General features: G+C 35.7%; 1 protein-coding gene across 6 annotated transcripts in view; it reads left to right on the top strand.

Annotated features, from left to right (window-relative positions):
- Positions 1–13,631, top strand: part of LOC124795329 (protein NDRG3) — a 547,589-nt gene extending 533,958 nt beyond the window's left edge. For 5 of the 6 annotated variants that reach the window (XM_047259309.1, XM_047259311.1, XM_047259310.1 and 2 more), the window contains one exon: positions 11,476–13,631. In XM_047259309.1, coding sequence (XP_047115265.1) covers positions 11,476–11,642 — 167 coding nt within the window. In that variant the 3' untranslated portion in view covers positions 11,643–13,631. The remainder of the gene's footprint in view (positions 1–11,475) is intronic. The other variant, XM_047259308.1, reaches the window with a different exon arrangement.
- Positions 13,632–14,773: the final 1,142 nt, after the last annotated feature.

The following is a 14,773-nucleotide window of genomic DNA, read 5'->3' as shown; positions in this document are numbered from 1 at the left end:
GATACTCTCTCATAGAATATATGTTTTTCATTTTGTGAAGTGAAGTGGACAGTTTTACATTTTTGAACATTTAAAATAAGTTACTAATTGTTGCACTACCTTGAAATCTTATCCAGATCTGACTGAATATTTGTGCAGCATTTTTCAGACAGTACTTCACTATAGATAGCTGCTTCATCTGTGATAAGTCATAGGTGAGTATTAATAGTATGACTGGGTTCACTGTTATGGTATATGAAGTGATCCTCAGCAGCAAAAGTAAAGTACAAATAGTTCTGTAACAATAATGAATCCTCTGTGTAAAATAAATGAAAAATAGAGAGAAGGAAGTGAGGTAGTTTGGGAAAGGTTGCAGGGGAGGGGGGGGGGGGGGGTAACTTTTGGTGATATGGTGCGCTCAGCATGCTCAGTTTTGCAGTTCCCAACAAACAATTTGGTTATGGCCGTCTGGTTAACAGTCATACACACAAACAAAACAGTACAGCGGATATACAACATGGTTTCTTTTATCCTTGGCCCTACCTCTGATCGTATACTTAAGCTCAAAGTAAGTGTGATTTTCTGTTCTATAATGTGTATGTGTGTGCCAACCATTACTCTTCTATCAGGAGGTGGATGCTTTTATGAGCTGTTATTTCAATCTTGGAATTTCCATTATGATGAACTCTCTCTCTCTCTCTCTCTCTCTCTCTCTATCTATCTATCTATCTATCTATCTATCTCTCTCTCTATCTCTTCCCTCCCCCCCCCCCCCCCCCCCCCGCCTCCTCTCCATCTCTATATTTATAATGTATCTTTAGTAGATTGAACATATACACTAGGTGAAGGCAGAAGCTTCTACGATCACAAATGACAATTATTGCTTGACTGATACATGGTGTTAATTGTAATTACAGGAAGTTCAATTTAACTTTCTCCCATTTCCTTTGTTTCCAGACAGGAAGTTAATGATAAAAATTACATTTCATGTTACGTAATTCTGTCGGAGGATACAAAATAGCTTTTGCACCTAGGAAAAATCAGTAGGTAAACATAAAATTCATGCATGTGATAATCAGTCATGATAAAAACAATAGTAAATTATAAAGATATCAAAGAAACACAGCAATTTTGGCATAAAAATATTTGAAAAGTTACAAGAAGTACAAATAGATTATGTAAACACATAAAACTGCTACCAGTTACATTTTTTGAAATAGTTATTTATTATTCCACGAACTGGTTTTCAGATCCTATCAGGCTCAACTTCAGAGGGCTTTCCAGAAGTTACACATTTATGCTGATGAATTAAAGCATGTTTCATCTTCTTGTCACAGAGCCAGCACCCAGCATTATGCCTTAAATAGATATGTAATTCTGGAGAACTGTCTGAAGATGAGACTGAAAAAGTTTGAAAACTGGTTCATGGAATAATAAATAACTATTTCAAAAAAATTGACTGTATGCAGTTTTGCGTACTTAAATTGAATAAACAGTCACGTGTTATAAAACATCCGTAATGGATAAACATAACAAATAAATTAGTCAGTACGCCAGGACAACAAATCAAAAAGATATTGACTGCTTAAGTCATGATTAAGACTGGATGATGAATATGAAAAGAAGCAAAATGTAGGGAAAAACTGATGTTTTATGAATGATCAGAAACTTGGTTGTTAGTAATAGACCACAAGCTAGGACTGGACAATGATAGGCCACAAAATTGGCAATGACCATTTCAAAGGAATCAATCCACCATTCTCCTAAACTGATTTAGGAAAACCATAAAAAACACAAATTAGAATAATCAGATATGGATTTGAGCACCACTCCTGATCAGATATGGATTTGAGCACCACTCCTTCCATATGCGAGTCCAGAGCCTTAACCACAGCTGCAGTCAGGATTTGAGTTCAACCTTTATAAAACTATCTTGAAGATACTAAGTATTGATGGAGGGGGGGGGCGGGGGTTTATTTGCAGTCTGTAGTACTTTGCATCACCGAATGGACAAAGTAGCATGATTCTGGTGTGGGTACAAATAAGTATCATCAACAATACCAGTTGCTGTAACTGCAGACACTTCTAATGGCAGACTCTCATTCACAAAGCTGTAGAGAATGAAGTCATACTTTCTTCAGCACACTCCATGCATGGAAAAGACAACCTGGAATTTTCAAGCTGCCTTTGTTGTGCATCAAACTGCTGTAACCATTTGTCATACCATTATAGCCCCTGGCCTTTCAGTTGACTTGAAGCGATGTAATATGCATAACATGCCTATCTTCTTTGATTTTATGTCATGATGTACAGTTTGTACAGATTTTGTTAAACATCAATTTTGTAACAGCAGTATTATTTTGTTGATGTGTATCTCATCATTTTGTAAGAAAGGTAAAGTTCATGTGTAATCCAAACACCTAAAAAGTCTGTTGATGTCAACATGTTACTAACCTACATAAAAAAACTGTATTATTTTAGATACAAAAAAAAAAAGAAAAAAGTACTTAATATACCACAACTGTAGTGAAACATGTTTGCGCAATAAACAAAACAAAAAATAGTATTCTTGTAAGAATTTTAATTTCTTTATAATTTCTGCAAGCATGTGAACAGAACTTAAAATATGATTATAATGTAGCAGATTGACATGAATTTTTTCATTGAGCCATTGAATTGTAATATTTTTTTCCAGTTGTGATTATGGTATTATTATATTCCCAATGAATTTCATGATGAAGGTGTATTTTAATGAGGAAGAGAAGGTTTCTCTTCAAGCTCACATTCACAAACTGTAGAGTTCATTTTCCATCATCATCTTCATTTCATCAAACTAGCTTGATATAGATTGTAGTTATCCAAGCAAAAGGACTTTTCACACTGATTAATAAGCATTCAGCTAAAATTAATCTAAGGTTTTTTGACAGCTTTCAAATTTCTTCTGTTTTTCAGTGGACGCAGTGACTTAATAAACTAAACCAACTGTAGTGCCAGTTGTTTTTTGTACTGAGACACATAATATGTGTAATTGTATGCATCGATTATGTTGCTTTGTTACTCAAAGACTTCTTGGAGCTATTTTAAAATTCATTGAGATTTTAGTAATTTCAACCAACGTATAGCCACTTTTGTTGTAAACAAATAATTGACATACGTTTTAAGTCCAATTAAAAAAAAAAGGTGGCCGGGGACGTGTCCACCAGAACACTGCACTATGACTTCACTTTATTCAACAAGTAGTTTCAGTAGAAATACCATCATCTGATCAAATGTAATTGAGTTATATGAGTTAATTATGATGAACACTTGTTATCAAGTGAACCATTACACTTTACAAGCATTTGTACATGTACCTGTATAACAGGTATAGTGTATGAAAGTTGTGAATTTTACATTGAATAGTTTCATCTTTAAAAAAACTAAAATACATTACTGTTACCTGCAGTTTATAATCATCTTTTGAATGATGTAGCTCTTTTTATTTCTGTGTTTGCCAAGAAAAAGCTGGAAAGAAATTCTGCCATATGCAAGACACCATTGTACAGTTTTGTTTTTACCTAGACATGTTTCAGCACTCTGTGTTCTCTTAGTGGGATTTTTGATCATTTTCTTCCTGAAAAAATTATTGTTACATGTTAACCTCTTCTATATAGGTTTTATAAAATTTTTACATTTGCAAAAGGAGCAATTATGAAGTATCAAATATTCTACATTAGCCTACATATAGTATACGGTTAACAGATATGTCACGGAGTTCAGACATTGTAATTTATACATTTACATTTTGCTTATAACATTTGGCCTTCAATCAAATTAGCAAACCTGGCAGTGCTTCACAATAGCTGAATATGTACAGGCATTGGATATGTGGCCGGATGTCCTGCCCGTTCCCACTCTCTTTGACAATCTCCTCCTTCCCTCTCCATCTGTTCATATCACCCCCCTCCCCCCCCCCCCCCCCCCCAAACCACGGTCCATTTTCTCTCCCACCCTCTCATTCATCTGAGTCTTGTTTATTGTTATAGCCAATGGAAACTGTGTTGGGAATTGAAGTCACTTAAAATAAATGGGTAAATTGGTTGTGTTCATTTGTATTGGGCATAAGAGACCTGGCCTGTTGCTAGATCTGTTAGGGTAGTAATTTCACTGACAATATTTCACAGTTTTAATCTGCAGAAGGTTAAAATTATAAAGATTTGGATAATTCAGGTTCCATAGTAGCATTCTATTCACATGCCCATATGCCAGAAATACAAATTTCCCATTTTCTTTTAAAACTGACTGCAAGGAAGAAAACAGGGCAGTACATAGTTGTGTATACAATTTTTGTTTAAAATTACTTGTAAGAAGAAAAAATACACTGATGAGCCAAAACATTATGACCACTGCCCACTGCAATGCACTGGTGGCATTTGGGCACGTGGGCTGGAAACAAAAGTATGTAAGTGGAGCAGAACGGACGGGGGATCAGCCTAATGAAGATATGGGCTGCAAATGAGAAAATCCATTGAGATAAGCAACTTTGACAAAGGGCAGATTATTATTATGCAGAGCCTGTGAATGAGTATCTCAAAAATGGCGAACCTGCTTGAATGTTCATGTGCTACTGTCTATGGAAAGAGGTAGGAGAAATTACTATTAGGTACTAAATGGTAGGATGTCACCAACGCTCCATAGAACATGAGGTTCAGAAGCTTGTCTGCTGTGTAAGGTGGGATAGGTGGCGATCTGGGGCATCTCTGCCAAAATGAGCATAATGCTGGTGCACGCACAAGTGTTTCAGAGCACACCATTTATCATACATTGTTGTACATGGAGCTCTGCAGCGGATCACCCCTACATATTCACATATTGACCCAACATCATCAATTATGATTGCAGTGAGCACGGGACCATCGGGATTTGACCATCAGTCAATGGAAATGTGTTGGCTCTTTGGGTGAAACACATTTTTGCTACACTAGGTCATTGGTCGTTTCCACAAACACCACCATTTAGGTGAGCGGTAGCTTGAAATGTGCAGCACACCATGGAAGCAGGCTGCTGGGAGCGGTATTATGATATAGGAGACATTTTCCTGCACTTGCATAGGACCTGTGTTAATAATCAAAGACATTCTGACAGCTGCAAACCATGTGCATTGCTCCATACTTGATGACTTTCCCAAAGGCAATGTCATCTTTCAGCAGTATAATTGTCCATGTCTCGAGCCAGAACCATGGTACAGTGGTCTGAGGAGCATTACAGTGAACTCACATTCATCTCTCAGTGACCAAATTCACTTGACGTAAATCCTATGGAATCCCTCTGAGTCACTGTCGGGTACCATCAGCACGTGTGAAAATCAGCTGTCTGTTATTTGAATGAATTTCACAACCTGTGCACAGACACCTACCGCCACATACTTCCACAAACCTACCAACAAATTGTTGGATCCCTAATATGCAGAATCAGTGATGTATTTTGTTCCAGAGATGGAAAAACAAACTGTTTAGCAGGTGTTCATTATGTTTTGGCTCATCAGTGTCTACGTGGGAGAAACAATTTGTCTAATTTTTTAAATGCCCTGCTATCGTAGTTAAAACTGACAATGGGAAAGACAAAGAAACTGCTTATTTTCACAGTATGGCATAGCCAATTTTTACAGAAAACCTGTGTATTGTTGTTTTTAAAAAATATATATATAGCTTATATCTGTCTGAATGTGTATTACAGTATTATGTAAAAATCTGCAGTAAGGCACTCAAGAAATTCTCTCTCTCTCTCTGTACATGCTACCATAATGTAAAGTACAGTCTTCATTTAACATTGCTACCAAAATTCTCAAAAAGTATTTGACTGAATACTTCATATTTTTACATCATTCTCTACTACACTCACTCACTTATGTACAATATATATTAAAAATATATATTGCCTGTGTCCACTTGAACATTTAGCAGAGTACGACATAAAAATCTGAAGTAAATAGGTCAAGCACTTTTTGAGAGTTTTTTTAACAATGTTAAATGACGACTTGCCTTTTTATAGTAGTAGTATAGATTTGGTAATAATATGGATACATCTTTGTTTACATTGCAAACGTCAAAACATTTTCTTTTTTTTTTAATTTTTTATTATTCTTGTGTTAAGAAAGCATTTTGTTATTTGCAGTTGACAAGCTGTAAAATTTATAGTAAATATAAAGCTACCTGCACACACAACCAGTAGTGCTGAAAGAGATACATAAACGAATGTTTTTCAATGTTATTTCCAAATTTAACATAAGACCAACACCTATAAGCAAAGTGTAAATGTACAACATCTAATGCTTCAACTCAGTGTTGGATGTCTGTACTATATTGGACACCTAATAATCACTCCTTTTGCAAATGCAAGTTCTTTTGAGCACAAAATCCATACAATCTACAAAAGAGATTAACATGTAACCATAATTTTTCAGAAAGAAAATAAACAGAAATCCAACTGAAAATAGGAGAAATTGCTGAAACATGTTTGGGTAATAACAAAGCTATAAAATGGTATCTGCATGCGGCAGAATTTCTCTTCAGTTTACATATATTATGTAGGCTCCTTGCTGCCAAACAAAAAATTTTTAATTGTTGCAGCTTTAACATTCATTTTGAGCCACATGGCAGTGTATTGTGTAGTGCCAAGTGGCATACATTCTGTGTGTAAGTTATAATAATGTATTTTGACTTTTAAAGATAAAAGTGTTTATTTTTAAGCTCACAAATTTCATAAAGTTGTGCAGGTACATGTATAAATGCTTGTAATACGTACGGATTGTCCTAGATAGCTAATTTGACCAGATGAAGACCTTGTTATTGAAAGTAGTTATCAAATAAAGTCAAGTCATATTGCAGCTTCCTGGTGGGGTTTTCCTTTTTCAAATAAAATTTTTGGTTATATTTTGTACTAGGTGTAAAACTTTGCTTCTGCTGTTTTTTCCCAACATCTGAGGCTTTAATGAAACAAATTGGTTACACATGTATCAATCAAAGTATTTCCCACCACTGGCCCTTTTGAGCAGTGTACGAATCCCGCGTAAAAAAAAAATTGTTCATCTTTTGAAGCGATCCACAAATCGATCCAATTTGTGACTTCTTCATGAAATGGGAAGTGTTGGTCACCCAGGCCTTGCGCCATTGATCTAAACAGATGATAGTCAGAGGGAGCACTGTATGGAGAATATGGTGCGTGGGGTAGGACAACCCGTTTTAATGTTTACAAGTATGTTTTGACCTCTTTTGCAATGTGTGGTTGAGCGTTGTCGTGCTGCAAAATCACTTTATCATCCTCTCGCTATATTGTGGCCATTTGTCTTTTAATGCTCTGCTCAAACACATTAATTGCATTCGATAATGAGCACCTGTGATTGTTTCACTTGGTTTTAACACCTCCTAGTGCACAAAGCCGAGCTGGTCCCAGCAAATGCAGAGCATGATCTTGGAGCCGTGAATATTCGGTTTGGCCGTCAACGTGGAAGCATAGCCACGATATCCCCAAGAGTTTTTGCATTTAGGGTTATTGTAATGAACCCATTTTTCATCCCCAGGCACAATGCAATGCAGAAATCCCTTCTGTTGTTGCCTTTGAAGCAGCTGTTCACAAACACACAAACGCCATTCAACGTCTCTTGGTATCAGCTCACACGGGACCCAAGTTCCTTCTTTCTGAATCATGCCCATAGCCTTGAGATGTTTTGAAATGGCTTGCTGTGTCGCCCCCACTAATCATGCCAATCTTCTTGAGTTTGACACGAATCTTCACTCAGCAATGTCTCCAATTCTGTGTCTTCGAAAACTTTCTCTCTTCGACCGCTGTGTCGGTCTACGACATTAAAATCACTGTCATTGAAGTGTTGAAACCACCCAAGAGACATTCTTTAACTAATAGCGTCCTTACCATATGTACTCAAGAGCATACAATGAGACTCAGCCGCTGTTTTCTGCACATTGAAACAAAACAGTAACACCTCCTGCAAATAACGAGAATTAGGCTCGTAAACCGACATTTTCAATCAACAACAACTTTATGATTCAGACGCAAATCGACTAATGTTTGAATGAGGTTATATTGACTGAGTTCCAAGCTAACTGCCTGACATCTGCGATCTATTTCTTTCCACCGCTACTTACCGCTGTCGCCACCTTTCGGCAAACCGTGGAAGCAAGTTGTACACCTTGTAACATTTCCAAATTTTACAGCAGAGTCTGTGGTATTATGCATGGCATCTGAGAAGCACACACGTAAGAGCGTCCTTAAGCCTGCTGTTTTCACTTACCCAATTGCCTCAGTTAACTTTCACCAATAGGTCACCTACGTCATTAGTTGATGTACTTGTTATAGTTTATCGCCCAAAAGTTGACATACAGCAACTTAAAATTAATTTTCATTGTCAGTAGACATTGACGTTTAAATGTTTTAAAAAGATAAGCCAATGCCAGATCAGTTAACTACAAATTATTTGGAGTGAGTTCCTTCTGACAGATAGCAAAATAGTGATTAAGTTCTGTGGCAGTCTGTAAATTGGATACAAACGTTTGTACATTTATTTTTTAATTCTTTTAGGTTAAAAACAGTGGTTTCTTTATGAAGTTAGTCTGTAAGCTACTTACGGTGTTTCGTTACATAGTTTGCACCTTCCCCCTCCTGCTAGCAGTGGTTGATGTCAACGGGCTTCACTTCACATCTGCAGTTTTTTGTATTTTGTGTTATTTCCTGCACTGCACTATTTATAATTGACTTTCTTAACTGTTTTTCATTCATAATTATGCCTATTCATTTGTTTTCGTTCACGTTGTGAGTGTTGCCAACCGATGAAATGATTTTTTGTGTGTGTGTGTGTGTGTGTGTGTGTGTGAGAGAGAGAGAGAGAGAGAGAGAGAGAGAGAGAGAGAGAGAGAGAGAGTTAGTGAAATTGTCTTGTATGTAGAGAGAGAGAAGTGAGAGGGTGTCTTTTTTTTTTTTCTTCCCAAGGGGGGTGGGAAGAACAACAGGGATGGCCTGGACAGTGATTATGGGGTAGACCTGGGAGAAAATGGTAGTGGCAAATGGAGCCTGTGGTTATATTTGTCCATTTAATGTTATATTAAGTGGTCAATTAGTTTAAAGAATGTGTGCTCCCTCTTACCCACTTGCAAGATACATGTTGAAAATCTTATCAGAAAACTACAAATTACAAAAAGACATGACTATAAGAAACACCACACAATTGATTCAGTACATAAAAGACATACAAGTTCCAGACACAGCCACCCTCCTGTCATTTGATGTTTAGAATACGTATTCCAATATACCAAAAACTGAAACAATAAACACAGTACACTTCCACATGAATACATCAAAGAAACATCAGACTTCTAGAGCTAATAATAGGACAGAACTATTTTCAGTTCAATAGTAAATTCTATTTACAAAGTGAAGGATTACCAAAGGGATCTCCAGTGTCTGTAACCATAGCAAACATATTTATGAACCACGTAGAACAGATTATATTTAACAAAATAGTGCCAAATAGGTACAACATCCTATACAGGATGATATCTTGTGCTTGATAGATGAACCAAACAATAAAATTGACCAGTTACATACAGACATAAATTCTGTTCTTGAGCAAAATAGACGGTTAAATTTCTTGGACATCACCATAAAGATTCAAAACAACCGACACACATTTGCCATATACCGAAAACCGACAACAACAAACACAATTATACACGAGACATCACAACACCCCCAATTCTCAAAAACAGGCAGTACTTAGATACTTGCTCCACAGGCTAAACACAGTACCATTGGATACAGACAATTACAAAAAAGAAATGAATACTATAATACAAATAGCCACAAACATTGGATACAAAGAGAACTTATTAACAAAGCTGAACAATAAAATCAAGAAACAGAAAAGAACAAACACCCAACTGCCACCAACACGTGGACAAAATCACACATAAAGAAATACACTAAATACAAGAATAGAAACAGCACAAAGTGTGAAAGAAACGGAAAGTAAAAGATGGTACACAATGACATACAATCACAAATACACAACAGAATATCCAATATTTTCAAAAGACAATGCAGAAAAATAGCACATCAAACCAACAACTCCATTCAGAAATACTTCCCAAAATCAATAGGAAAAACTGATCTGTATCAGAAATCAGGAATATACCAACTGAAATTCAATATATGTGATGGAAGATACATAGGTCAACCCAACCAGGAGGACATTTGACACGTGATTTAAAAAAAAAAAAAAAAAAAAAAAAAAAAAAAAAAAAAAAAAAAAAAACCATTTAAGACCATGGAAGTATAGGACAAATCATTCAACATTTGCAGAACACTTACACCAACACCAACATAAAATTACAACCAGAGAGATAGACATGGAAATCATAAGGGTAAACAACAACAAGAAACACCTCCTCACCTTACAAGAAAACTACCACATCCAAAAAACCATAACAGAAAAGACAATTTCTCTCTCTCTCTCTCTCACACACACACACACACACACACACACACACATACACACACATTGTTTCTTAGGTTGGCAACACTCACAACATGAACGAAAACAAATGAATAGGGATATACACTGTAGCAGTGATGAAACAGTTAAGAAAGTCAATTATAAATAGTGCAGTGCAGGAAATAACAAAAAATGCAAAAAAAACTGCAGATGTGAAATGAAGCCTGTCAACATTAACCACTGCTAGCAAGAGGGGAAGATGCAGACTATTTAAAGAAACACCGTAAGTAGCTTACAGACTAACTTTATAAAGAAAACACTGTTTTTAACCTAAAAGAATCAAAAAATAAATGTACAAACATATTTATCCAATTTACAGATTGCCACAGAAAATGCTTCAAAATGCGTCTGGTGAAATTCTTTTTAATTACATCGCAGTCAGCTCAAGACAGAAACTATAACAACAGATGTTGTTAACAGCTGCTGCGGAAGATGGCCACACAAACAAACGTATAAATGATTACAGTACAACTAGAAAAGTTTGAAACACAAAATGCTGTAGGAACTGCTGTTGACATGAACAGTATGCCAGTATAATCATATTGTAGTCAAGAAAATGTTCACAGCAATTATTTCATTAAGAATATAAAACACATTATAAAGACAAGTGAGATTACCAAAGAGCAAAGTGCATAATTGACACCTCACTGAAATGTGAAAGCAATATGATGTAGAGAAGGTGTTGAACATTCTTAAGGAATAAATAGGATGATAGATTCAACAGGAACTCTTAACATTTTAACTCATGGAAGTATAAGGCTTCTCCAAGGTGGTGGCTCAGATACTCTTATTCACTGTGTTTGATGGGGAAGAAACTTATTCCATAATTGCTTCAGTGTGTGTATATCTTTGTGCCCACACGTGTGCATGCGTATGACTACTTTTTTTGCCCTGCTGTACTAAAATTTTTAGATTGAGTATAATAGCTGATGTAGTGTCTCATTCTGTTTCAGTTGCACCCTTGACTGAGAACAAAATGGCCACCTATCGGCAGGTATCCCTCGAGCGATTAGATTTAGCTAGCAAATTGCAAAATCAAGTGCAGGTTAACAGTCCTGTCTGGTCAGCCTCTGCCATAAACATAACTGAGAATCCAATATCTGAGGCAGTAGTGTGTTGAAATAGATAGGGAAAGCATGAAGTTTACCACTATTGTTAAGCAGAATCTTTTTTGTTATTTTATACCACTAGTGGCAAATTAGTTCGATAACTTTTGACTCCAGATTCTGTACGAGTCATCAAAGGCACAATGGAAAAAAAACCATAACTTCAGGTAACTTGGAGCACAAATCTCTCGTATGTTACACCTCAAACCTGGAGTTATGATTTCAGAATAGTATTGATGGCAACTGTCTCATCTTTTTTTTTAATATTTATGTGTATTTACCTGCTTCTGTCATATTTTTGCTAGTACTTAAGTTACACTCGGAATTTTAATAGTATAGTTAAGTGTACTGTTATTAATTTTTGCCAGTGTAACTTTATGTGCAAAAGTTGCTTTGACTGTAGTTTAGTTAGATGTGTGTGTGCAGTGCAGAGACATTCTGTTTCCTGTAACTACAACTGTGTAACAGAGCCAGAGCTTTTATTGTGCTGGGCATTTTTAAGATAACACAAATCTGTATAATCAGTGCCTCATTTAATTTTGGCAGCCATGTAGTCTTAGACTAGGTTGCACTACCAAATGTGATACAAATTACTGAGCTAAATTCATGGAATAGTGTAGAATTAAGAACACAATTAGGACATACGTATAGTGGAAAATTTGAGATACACTGCTATTGACAGACATTACTTGTAGTATTTCTAGATCAGAGGCAGGCACTTCAGATTAATTACAGAGTGCCCAAGAAAGCAAGTTTGTCACTATATTAATTGTAGATGGAAAGCTAGCAGTGAAAACAAAAAGGAAAATTTATAATACATGTAGTGCAGGCCAGAGTACTGCTTTTGTTATGATACTGCAGGAAATATATTTTAATGAAATTTTGTAAAGATGCAATGTTGACAATGGACATATGTACAGAATTTACAAAAAAATGTAATATTTGTGCAGTTTGTAAATAGAAAATTATATAAAATATTCTGTTTTGTAGGTGTAGATAGTTGTATTGTGTGTTAGTATTTTCATTTTTTTAAATTTTTGTTTCTTGCATTAGAATTCCCTAGCCGATACAAAATGTTTGATGGTATTATTTCTTAACTTTCTCTTGCTCAAAATATACAGGTAACTTCCAATTTGTTTAAAGTAGTATTACATTTGAAAATAAATGTTATCCTTCTGGAACCCAAGTGAATTATTTTTCATAGCTCTATTTGCTTATAGATCCTTTTGCTAGCTTCCTGTCGATTACAGTCATCTTTTCTGGTTTTTATTTGCAAAGGGTTTCAGAAAAAGCAGCAGAACAACATGCAAGGTATGATTATCCATTTTGGTTTGTAACGCACCAGTGAAATTTATTTTTAAAATTGTAACGTACTCTACAAAAAGAGTGGGAGTTCATTTTCTCTTGGATAAGGAAATATTTCTATGCTAAATGACCTTTTCCACCTCATACACTGGAGTGAGCGAGGGGTATCTTAAATTTCAGCTTAATCATGTATGAAACTTTTACCCAAAAACACACTTGTTCACCTGGTGTGCAATAAACTGGGCGCTAGAACTTGAGGTAATGAATTCAATAGATAAAGCTGTTAATGATTCTTGTCACTATTTTCTTTCAATAACCGACCTAGTATTGCAATTTCTTTACAGTTGCATCTGTGGTGTAAGGATGGTCAGCACAATTTTGATAACTGGAAGAATGCTGTGTTGATTGAAACCTTGGTACAACTAATCACTGTTTCAAAAATTATGCCAGATTTGGTTCTTTTTACTCAATGTTGCAACCAGTCCCATTCCTTCACCATACCTGATATATTGGCAATGTTTTACTGGTGTCAATAGTGGAAACACAACTGTATATGCATAAATGAAGTTTTCAGTCCTCTTAACATGTCAAATTAGAGTAAAAACTTGAGCTGCTTGATGATTAGTCTACCTCCATAAGGAGCAACTGTCTGTCATGACTGCATGTGTATGGGATAATAAATTTTATTGAAAACAATACATTAAGAATTTGTCTTTGTGTTCCTTTACCTTTCCCACCAGTAATGAGCATTAATAAATTATAGTAATTTTCTAGAAACAAAACAAACAACAGTACAAAAATACTGTATACACAATTGTTTCCACTAATACAACACTAATTATTATAATACAGTCAATCAAGAAGGACACAGCCATGTTTTTTCAATGTAGACGCACAGATTACTAGACGACTGCAACACCTACATCTCTTTGAGAAACAACTGCAACACCAGGAATAAACCACAATAAATTATGTTAGTATATGGTATATAATGGTTACGTTGTAACAAATAACTTTGGTAAAGTGATGGACTATTCAACATCTACCTGACCAGTGGATGATGATCACGACAGATGAAATAACTTATTAGTTAAGTAGTTTAGAACCACAAACTTTTGGAAGTTTTTCAGTAGTTTGTGCATGTAAGCTAGTATGTGCATTTTACTGTGCATTGCAGTACCTGCTGGTTTGCCATTTATTCTTTGTTTCGATGTCTTGGCTTGGAGAAGTAAGCCATGCCACTGAATAAAAAGCGTGCTGTGACATCACCGAGGACAAGAGAAGAAGACACAGTTGTAAAATAGGTGTTAGTATTCAGTTGTTATATTTTGAGCTGTGAAGTTCACATTTATAGTGAGTTTGAGAGATTGTGGTGTCCCTTATAAAGAGATGTTAATCTGAAGAATCATTGTATTTGAAGCCAAAATATAAATTCCATCTACTGTACAAATGTTGTATTCATTTTTAAAACTCCGTATTATTGTAAACCAAGGACTTCCAGTGCCTGTGGTAGAATTTGGAAACCAAGTCAGAACTTTTCGAGATTGGCAGTCGTGAAGAAATAAAAAGGTGCACTAACCTAAGTTCATAAGTTATAGCTCACAAACAAATTAGACATTTACAATGAAAGGAAAATGCGTGGCACAAAGAAATGAATATATTAACAGAGCAATAAAGCAATTGTATGTTCTGAAAGACATTCTAGTTAGCTTCTCTCAGAGTTCAGATACGATGTTCTTTTGTCATAACAGAAGTATTACGTGTAAACTGCTGATTCGTCAAATCTCTCATACATTCAGAGGCACGCTACGGAAGAAGTGTAGCGACAAGTTTTAACACA

This window comes from Schistocerca piceifrons, chromosome 4 (assembly GCF_021461385.2).
Source record: "Schistocerca piceifrons isolate TAMUIC-IGC-003096 chromosome 4, iqSchPice1.1, whole genome shotgun sequence".
In the NCBI taxonomy this organism is placed as follows: Eukaryota; Metazoa; Arthropoda; class Insecta; order Orthoptera; family Acrididae; genus Schistocerca; species Schistocerca piceifrons.
Note: the sequence above shows the minus strand (reverse complement) of the source record. Positions and strands in the feature narration are given on the sequence as shown.